At 42.4% G+C, this 9,915-nt stretch overlaps 2 protein-coding genes across 2 annotated transcripts; one reads left to right on the top strand and one right to left on the bottom strand.

Annotated features, from left to right (window-relative positions):
* Positions 1-1,035: 1,035 nt before the first annotated feature.
* On the top strand, positions 1,036-3,873 carry MELLADRAFT_92814 (uncharacterized protein; the record flags this gene model as incomplete). The annotated part of the gene is made up of 8 exons (XM_007415603.1): positions 1,036-1,097; positions 1,177-1,276; positions 1,354-1,511; positions 1,579-1,644; positions 1,747-1,824; positions 1,884-1,946; positions 2,013-2,114; positions 2,196-3,873. The coding sequence occupies 8 exons, from the start codon at positions 1,036-1,038 to the stop codon at positions 3,871-3,873; spliced, it is 2,307 nt and encodes a 768-aa protein (XP_007415665.1).
* Positions 3,874-4,771: 898 nt separating this feature from the next.
* MELLADRAFT_92813 (uncharacterized protein) lies at positions 4,772-6,702 on the bottom strand (the record flags this gene model as incomplete). Its single annotated transcript, XM_007415599.1, has 5 exons — positions 4,772-5,157; positions 5,234-5,522; positions 5,591-6,009; positions 6,087-6,166; positions 6,242-6,702. 5 exons carry the CDS (start codon positions 6,700-6,702, stop codon positions 4,772-4,774), a joined length of 1,635 nt encoding a protein of 544 aa, XP_007415661.1.
* Positions 6,703-9,915: the final 3,213 nt, after the last annotated feature.

Genomic DNA, 9,915 nt, shown 5'->3' with positions numbered 1-9,915 from the left:
CATTATGGAACTTTTCACGTAGCACCACTGCTTCAACCTGAAAACTGCATTGCAAGGTACAAGTTATGTTCCCGTTTTGTGACAGGTGGAGGTTTCAGGTGCAAGTGTCAACTAAATTATTGGCGTGTTCACATGTATGAACACGCGATTTACAGTGACATGCAAACAAACTCACATATAACACATGGCATGTCACTGTTTCTCCCCCATGTGACCAAAAGACACAGTCAGTTTTCGCTATTTGACTTCCACTCAGTTCGTCAAAGCCCAAGTGGCATTCTTCATCAAATCTCTAGTCGAAACTCTGTTGTCTCTCGAGCGAGACTCTATTGTCACTCGAACGCATCCCATTCATCAAAGGTACACCGGATATTCATATTAGTATCTGACTTTTTAATCACATTTGATTCAAATCGGCATAGCAGGTAAGCAAGATTCTCCTACTACTCACAGCCATTCGGAACGGTGGAAACTAACTTGTTGTTATGATATAGACCGCTGATCAACGTGATCGAAAGGCCCTGCAACCTTTCTTAATTAAATTCATCAACCGAAACGGACCAAACAGCCACTGATTGCCTCGTGATTGTTAGTTATTTCCTTTACCTCCACAGATATACAATCGATATTGCAAGTTTTCAACTGACATACTGTTACAATCATCGTAGTTGAAGTGTACCTAGGCAATTCGACCAAATTCGATCATTGGGTAAGTCGAACTAGGTAAGAGCGTAAGTAATCATTCCATTCGTTTTCAAAGCCAAGGTGAAGAAGTCAGGGTTCAAGAGGAGAGTGATGTGAAGGAGGTGGTGTGCATGGCATAGATAGCCTTTGCACAACTTGAAATACATGCCCCACCAAATTCACTATCACTATCCTCTTGCCTCCTGGCTCTAACTGATTCAAAATCTTACTTCGCCTGGTCTTAGGCCTGCAGTCAGATCAGAGCATCTCATCTTTCTAAAACCTAACCGTAGTCAGAACTGATTTTCGAATGGGACTTCATCTGGTTATGTAAAAGTACAGGGTTACAGTATGCCGACTGACGTGGAACTGGGATGGGCTGAACGCAAACGGGAGAAATACAAAGATGAAGTGTTAGCCAACTATACCTTCCACTATACCTTCCACGTTTGATATTGACAAAATCCAACTCACTCCACTTCCATTTTGCAGTATACAGCCAGTAGGTAACGCTATTCCTGGAGTAAGATATCTATCGGATCTTCTAAAACCGATTGATAGCAAAAGGCAGATGGGTTATAATGAGGACGATGTAAGTATAAAACCATAACGAATCGTAAGCCGTGATTGCTGAGTGAAATCTAACGATTGCACTGCAACGCACTGTAGCTTCCGCCTTCTTTCCGAGTTCCTAAATCTTTTGCTGAGGTACCTCAGGAGTTACTGGGCAAGGACGGTTTCCCTCTGGGGGGAAATTGGCTTCACCCGGAATATCAGCAGTTTGGGTCTGGCCAGATGGCGAAGGAATATAAGGCGCGGATTGCAAAGTGAGAACCATTCGATTATGGCCTTCGCAGAGTCCATAACGGATGAACTGACCGGTTATCAATATAGGGAAGCAGCAGCCAATAAAGAATTGGAAGAACTCCACCTACTGGACGTGGAAAAACGGTTGATGAGGTAAGCCTAAGCTGTTCCTATTCATTTCAATGGTTTTGTATTCTCCGTGTCAAGGGGGTTTTTTTGATTTGACTGGTATTTACCGTTCTTAAACGCTGACAGGGAAGTGGGTACCAAGGCAGATATGAAAGCACCTGAGCTAGTCGACACGCTGCGAAAGCTGGAACAAAATAAGGAGGGGTAAGGTATCCCACTGTCCTTTGAAGATCTCAGTTTTTCCTGATAATAGTGCCTCGTAGCGAAGTGAAATGCAAACTAGATGAGGATGTGTTTGTTGGCTTGATGGATCATGACCACGATGTGTACGTAATTTCTTCTCAGGTGTATGTTTTATAACAAATATTAACAGGCTATCATTTTGTTGATAGGAAAAGAGCTCCGGCTTCATTACCATCACTCTACGACCTAGAGGTGGGCAGGGAGCCTACTATATTTCCTATACCTGGCAAAGTGCGCCGAGCGAGAAAACCGTAAGTTGTAATGCGATTCGTCCTTATGGATTGAAGAAGAATGTACTGACATATTGCGTATGGCCATTTGATTCCTCTCAGACGGCATGTTACTCGGGCAACTAAGGCAACCCAGGAACGCCGGACCGATATCTCTGCGGCGTGTGAAAGCAAGAAGGAGGACAAAACGTTCAAACGAGAGTTTCGAAGGTTTGATGATCCAGTCTTGCCCATCAATGACTACGAGAGGACAATGGATATAGTCAAAAACCTGTATTTCATTTATGACCACGGCCATGGCCAGTTCATAGATAGATCGTCAAAAAAACTTATATGTACATTTCAATACGATGACCTGGAGAAAATGAAACCCGAAATCCGCAATGTACATCAGAGAGATGTTGATACAATAATGATGGCAACCGACTTATTCCTGCGCATGCCAACCCCCAAAAGCTCGACGTCAGCAACTAATCAAGGCAATCTGAGTCGAGTATCAATCTCAAAGTCCCCATGCGTTCCTCCACATGACCAACCGTTACCTCCTGAAACGCCTAGCTCCTTGCACGAGGTTGAACCTACCGATGATTCACATACCCAACAACCGAGATTGACGGCAAGCTCATGCAAATCTGCATCTAACTTAAGACCTTCAACTGTGCACCAGGTACCGACCACCCTAGATGACCTCCTCTCAGCTTACCGGACTTATTCGAATGGGGGTGAAGACTCACCTCTGACAAGTCTTCCTCCATCAGATGCGGAGGATGACTCACCTCTAACATCCTACCCAACATTGGATGTGGAGGAGCCAGACGCGACTACTCGACCAAAGGTTAGGATAACCAATGGGCTACCCACCAAACTGCTTGATCATAAATTACAAAGTATCTTGGAACATAGACAAACTTCAATCGTAGGACTTGATACTCCTCTCAGGCATCTCGAAACCTTGAAAGCGGGCGAGTTGAAGCCATCTAAATCTAAATCAAAGAAGGCTACACATTCACTTCAAGAAAAACGCAAAGTGCAAGTCACGACTAACGGGGCTCTGATCCATGGGAAGATGTTCTGTTTGGGACAGCGTGCTGGATTTAAACGTGATATTTTATATTCGCCCTACATCCCTTGTGAAAAGGCGTCTCGGTCACTCTACGAAGTATTCCTCAATGAACTACCAATCTTTGGCAAGGACTTCGGATCACGCTACGAGGCGTTTGCGGATAATGCATTCTTCACCTCTAGAAGCCAGCTCAAGGCGCTCAAAGCCCCTCCAATGACTGCGGTATCGAAGCATCAAGAACCAGGCCCTTACGACTTCGCCGGCAACTTTGCCTTTACTTTCCATAATTTTTTCAATATGCCTCATACCGATAACGATAAAGGAAAAGTTTACTGTGTGTGGTACCCGATGGACTCAGCTAGTCGTAAAATCGTTACCATGGCTGAAGGATTCATTCTAGTAGGCGGGTTCTTTCTATTTCCAGAGTACAGAATTGCCTTCAACTTTGGGGCAAAGTACGTCGTCCAGATCTCTTGGAGTGGGAAGAGTACGTTTCACCAGACTCTTCCTTCCTTAGAGAACGAGATCGTAGGACCAGATGGTCAAAAGACACACTATACACGCTTGGGGTGTTCTTCTCAAATCACATCCAGCATGGCACGGGCCGCGGCAAAGTTAGGAACTAAGAAACAATACAACTATTGTTCAAAATGTGACCGTAAAGTATTGGATTGCCTGGATCTGTTAGGATCCAATGGTAAGGTGTGGAAGAACTAGATTTACTAGGTGATAGAGGATGTCCTCTTTTTTATCTCTCATTCATATGTCTTAAGATGATCAGATAGGGGGTTTATTTAATTCGTGGTGTTTGAGATGTTCAAGTCCTCTATTTTCCAAATCTATTTACTATCTCTCAAAATGGTAGTGATTTCAGTTTTCTTTGAAACATTTCATTCACAATCAATACATTTGAAATGTTTTTATGATTTATCATAAGCTTCTTTGCTCACTCGATTTGTTTTTCAATTGGAATTACAAACGAATTTTTCCTCTCATAACTTCTTCATGTTCCAGTGCAAAGAATATTTATTATTGATATTTTCATCAATATCAAAAGATAGTACTTGAGTTCAGTTCCCAAACCGAAGTTCAAAATTGATTTGTGACGGTGTGCCATCGGGGGCAAAAGACCCGATTAGCATATTGTAAAATCAGCCAATCTAGATCAGGGTTTGTTTGGACAAAACAGACGATCTAGATCAGGGTCTGTTTGGACAAAATGTATCATTATGTGATACCATTGCTTTTTGGTTAACGGATAAACTAAGTGAACTGTTTGTTGTATGTGAGTGCGTAGCAAGGCTTTTGAGAATGGTCATTCTCAGATTCAAACGAACTATGGGATGGTAAGGAGGGTCTATACGAGATTGGTACAGTAAGAAAAAAAAACTCATGTTCACGGTTCAGTATCTCTTGGACTCATCTTTAGGAAGTACGGGCAATAGAAAGTTGTATATAATGAGAAATGATGACATTATCGAGAGATACAAATACGAAGGCATAGCAGGCATACAACCAAAAGAGACCAAAGGAAAAAAAACATGGTGAAAGCTTTTTTCGAGCTGAAGAGTTGAAAAGCTACAAGTCTGAACGGTCAACTACATGAAGCTATTTATCACTTGTGACTTTCTTCCAAATCTGCCAAGTTGAGTTCCGCAACTGAGTCGGGTCTTGGCGCATTGTTTTTAGGTGAGTTGTTCTCCACATGACTATTCGCAGGGGGGGCTGAGATTGGTTCTTTCCTTTTCTTTGTTTCTTTGTCGACTTTCACGATTGTGTATTTATTTGATCTGATATCCTCGAGCCATAGTTCGACTTCATTGTTTGTCAAAGAGCTAGGCCCTTTCTCCAGCATCAGGTCGGTAACTTGGCTACCTTCCGCACGCTTGAATGTGAGGAATACTGAACCACGAAATTCTTTCTTCTTGAAAGCTTCTTGCAGGTCGGAAACTTTGGGGTGTGCATCACCCCTCCCGGTATAGCCTCCTCGTAGGTGGGGGGCTTTTTTAAGATTGCAATCAGCTAAAGGTTGGAACTTAGGCTATTATTTGAATGAAACTGAGATGTTGGTGCTTACCAATCAGATTGTTGAGCTCAAGAGCAAGATCAGCTCGTAATTGTGATTGACGTGCAGCAGCAGCGGATAGCGGCTTGGGTTCATTTTTCTTCTGGCGAAGGTGTTCTGGAGCCTTCGTTACTTCAAAAGTGAAACATTCCAAGACATGAGTCTTTTGCTGCATCCGGACCCACCTTGGAGAAGAGCTGTACTCGTCCTGGAAAAGCGCTCGCTTAATAGGTAATCCGGGGGTCCAACATCCTAGCAAAAGGTGGAAATGCAGGTTGAAGTGGTTTTTCAGGAGGTGGAGCTGTATTGTCACGCGAGAGAGGTGAGTCTGCGGGTAACCAGCCAAGTCTCAGAAAGAAACGAACATACCTGATGAACTACTTTACTAATTTCATGCATTCGAAGCTTTTCCAAAGATTGGTTTTTTGATTTTCCACAATGCCTCCAGAGACGTCCTTCATGTATGTCGAGTGATACTTTGTGAAGGTTGACCAGGCGCTTGAATATTGGCACGTATTGTTCTAGCTCTTCCTTGCTGAGGGGGGTGAGACCGGGTTGAGATGGTGTACTTGAAGTGACCGCAGTAGGTGCTTCTTCTTTGAGCAAAGGGGCAGCGGGGATCCCCATTGGAGTTTGGGTAAGGGAATAGGCCTCGCTGGTTGCTATACACAAGGGTTCAAAGAGCCTTGGGGTGAAGACAGCTTGTTTGTCTTTGTTGTATGTGGACCAAGTTGTACCAACCGTAGTGTTTTGTTCTCCAAAACCATCGGAGACAGCTTTGCCTGGCACTTTAGATGGTGAATGAAAAGTATGAGTCAGTGAGTGTAAATTGATAACCGCAAAATCAGATAAATAAAAAGCATACTGGTGGTTTTGGTGGCTGTGACACTATATGTCTGGTAGTTAGTATACATATTGGGCTCGCGAGCCAGGGGCCCTTCCAACCTGTCAATGGAAGGAAAGCATCATAAATACATATATTTGGAGCTTGTAGAAGGGGTATTTGCTGTTGGAACTTACAGAACTTCATCCATCACCTTGCGGCTACATTTTAATGCTATGCAAAGCATAGTCTTATGCAGGTTGTATTGGTTTTGAAGGGACTGAGCTTCAAAAACTCCGCTCGCCGATGGCCGATTGGTTTTGGGGACGCCAAGTGTTGCAAGCCTTTCGTCAGCATAGACTTGTCCCCATTGAAGGCCTAGCTGGCGATAATTCGACAGGTTGGGGGTCAGTGCGTGGGGGCTGGTTGATTGAGGCTGATCTTCGTCTTCGTCTTCGTCCGCGAGGCGAGGTCGCTTGTTGTTGTGTCTAGGTTGAGGTGCAGAAGGTGCAGAGGGACCGATGACTCCTTTTGAAACTCGAGGACTGCGTGTTTTTGTCTTTCGACGTTGGGTGGTGGTGTGGCTGTGGTCTGAATCATCCGATTTGGTTGATGATGCAGGCGGAAGTGGATTTCTTGTATTTCCTGATCGCAACATGGCTGAGTAAGGCCGGCAGTATTTGGAGATGGTGATGTGAGGAGGGTTTGAATGGGTGTTGAGAGGATGTGAAGAGACTGACAGAGTCGAATGGGATGAAGAAGAGGTAAGTAGGGTTCGTTGAAGCAAGGTGCTGTGGTGTGGTTAGACTGTACGTTTGCTGCGTTTCGTTGTATGGTGGTGGGTTGGGGAGATGTGGTCGTGATATTAGTTGTCAGGTAGTGAGAGGTTCACCAGATCGTAAGTTTGGTTGTACGGTAGTGAAATGGGAAGGTATAGGCGTGAGATGATCTGTTAGGTAGTAAGATGGAATATCACGCTTGTTACTCCTGATGTTGAGTCGTGAGATTAAGCTTTGTACTCGTGATGATTTTTGTATAGTAGTGAGTTTTGATGGTGTAGTTGTGATGATTTTTGTATAGTAGTGAGTTTTGATGGTGTAGTCGTGATGATTTTTGTATAGTAGTGAGATATTGTGATACACTCGTGATCATTTTGTTGGGTGCTTGACGGGTACAAGGCCCCCCCCTTGGGGAATGGGGACTTGTAATTATTTTGAGGTTACCCAAGAAGCAACTATGTATCTAGGAAAATCTACATGCTTACAAGCGGACTACATTGGATGATACACTTATGTGTATCATCCAATACACTTGGTAGGTTTAAGTACACACAGGTGCATCAGTCCATCATAGACTGATATCTGATCCCTAATCTCTTCAGGTGTTAGTAGTTGTTTCTCTCTAAAGTAGTTCTATTATTGAAATCAAACTCATTATCAAGTTTCCTACAATCTTTTGCTTTCCTCAGATTGTGGTTTCTTTTCGATCAAACATCAGTCCATCATAGACTGATATCTGATCCCTAATCTCTTCAGATTAAAGACTCCCACTCGTGAAGCTCTTTGTTTTTTCCTCAATCTCCAGTTATAGATCCGACAATATGTTATGGCACTGTCTTGGGGTTCTTGGTGATGGAGGAGATAGGTTCTGATAGTCTTATCCAGGCTCAATGATAGATTGTCAGATGAAGGAAAAGAGACTACAACTAGCTGATGACGTGTGTACAAGATAGTCTCTAATGTGTGACATGTGTAGTTAGAGTTTCACGGATTGGACTTGTAATAGTGTCCTTTGCAAGCTTAGGTACATCTGAGAGCAGTATACGGAAGGCAGGAAGATGGATGTTTGATGCATTTTGACAATACATCAAAGGATTTTCAGAGCAGGACATACAAGCCACAGTTCTTTTTAGGGGTGATTGAACTAAGGAATGAAAATTAAAAACTGCATCAAAGATTGTTGAGGTCACATTCATGCAGTGGGTTGTAAAGGACTTCTATATAAGTCCTCACTACAATAGCTTTACAGGATGTATCGGCATGGGTTACAGGATGTATGGGCATGGGTTACGGGATGTACGGGCACAGGTTACGGGATGAGGGAACGGAATCCAATCAAGGATTTGGCTGATGTCTAGAACCAATTAATATAAGTTTAATTTCTGCCTCAACAGGATATGAATCATGCAATCAGTCAAGATTACCTAGAGAGCCAGAAGTGTGCAAGGTGAATTTGAAAGATATAGGAAGTTTAATTGAGTCTGACTTTCATAAGAATATGTCTATATCTGTAATGATGTCTTGACTCTTCAACAGTGTCACATGGGTGAGACAGAGTTCAAACTCTAATGAGTGTATGGTACAGTCACACAAGGCTAACTTAACACAAGTCCCAAACTCGCAGGGGCTTTCTTACCTTTGCAAGCTTGGTGCCCTGGAGAGGGACTTGGGACTTATCAGCTACTTTTGGTGTACCAGCAGGGACCCAAAAAGGCCCTGCTCTTCTACAGCCTGGTATCTTCTGTAGTTGATACAATATAGATTTTCTGAGGAGAGCAAAATCTTCAGAACATTTAGACAAACAACCTCAGTTTTTGAACGAAGTTCACTGCTCAATTATTAATCCTATTGCAAGAGAAATGATTTAGGTCCTTTTTAAATTTTGTTTCCAAAATACAGTCACCAAACCACAAATCTCAAAATCTTTCTGTCTTTCTTGAGAAAACTCAGAGCGAGACATGTCAAATCTGAATAGACAGATCTGATGAGAATGGGCTGTCAGCCCTGAGTACTAAACCAGAGTACCAATGGGCGACGTATTATAATAAAAACCTTAAAAATAGCAATCACAACTCAAGGCTCAGTTTCAAGAGTCAAGTTACATATGATTTAGCATATGTAACATGTGCAGAACTTACATCAAAGGGTGTGAACATACATAACTTTGATACAAACCAAAGCTACATATATTTCACAGCCGTAACACATATGTAACAAGTGAAATATACTTATAATCCAATAGTAACTGTCTTACTGTAATTAACCTAACCATAGAACCACAATTTGTGCGCACTTGTAGTCCAAAGATTTCCAAGGTTCACACTATATAAACCCTGGAAGTCCAACCAAATTGAGAAGGGGAACATCATCACATTATTATTCAACAACTACACAACTTTGCTTTTATTCATCTTCCTAGAACCTTTAAACTTTGCTTTTCAATAACCAAACTTTAAAGGCCTGATTCTACGAACCTTGAAACTCAAACCTTGTGTCTTGTTGCTTATTCTGTGTGCTCATTCAACTTTGTTTCTGATTAGACTCCATAATCAGTATTTCTGGTAATATCCATTTGGTGGAATTACTTGTAAGGAAGTAGTCCTTGAGTATTGCTCATATCAGATTTGGGATTCATCTGATATAAGAAACTCTAAATCTACGGGGAAATCTCTATTAGTCAGAGTGTAAAGTTCCCGGTGTTATAATAGACCTTAACACCACCTTCTTTGACCTTTCTTAGAATAGAAGAGGATCAAATTAGGATTGAGAACTGCGCGTCAGTTGCTCTTCTTTTTAATTATTGTAAAGACAATAATTAACCCAAAATCCCTGGGCTAAAGCCTTTGTTTAAAGGTCAACTAACTGCAGTCTTTACTTGTTTATTGCAAGTAAAGCTCTTACGCCCACGTCTATACCCGTTCACACTTGTAGATCTTGATCTACACAACTTTAGTAGAAGTTATCAGACTTTCTACAACCTTTCTATTGACTCTACTAGCCTAACAGACGCTAGTAGGCTCACAGGGCACAGGTAGCTCCAGTTCAAATGGGCAAGGGGGTTGATTGAGAGGAAGTGGGAGCTTTTGCGGTTT

The sequence above is a fragment of the Melampsora larici-populina genome, assembly GCF_000204055.1.
Source record: "Melampsora larici-populina 98AG31 unplaced genomic scaffold MELLAscaffold_52, whole genome shotgun sequence".
Lineage (NCBI taxonomy): Eukaryota > Fungi > Basidiomycota > Pucciniomycetes > Pucciniales > Melampsoraceae > Melampsora > Melampsora laricis-populina.
The sequence above is the reverse complement of the archived record's forward strand: the minus strand, read 5'-3'. Positions and strand labels throughout refer to the sequence as shown.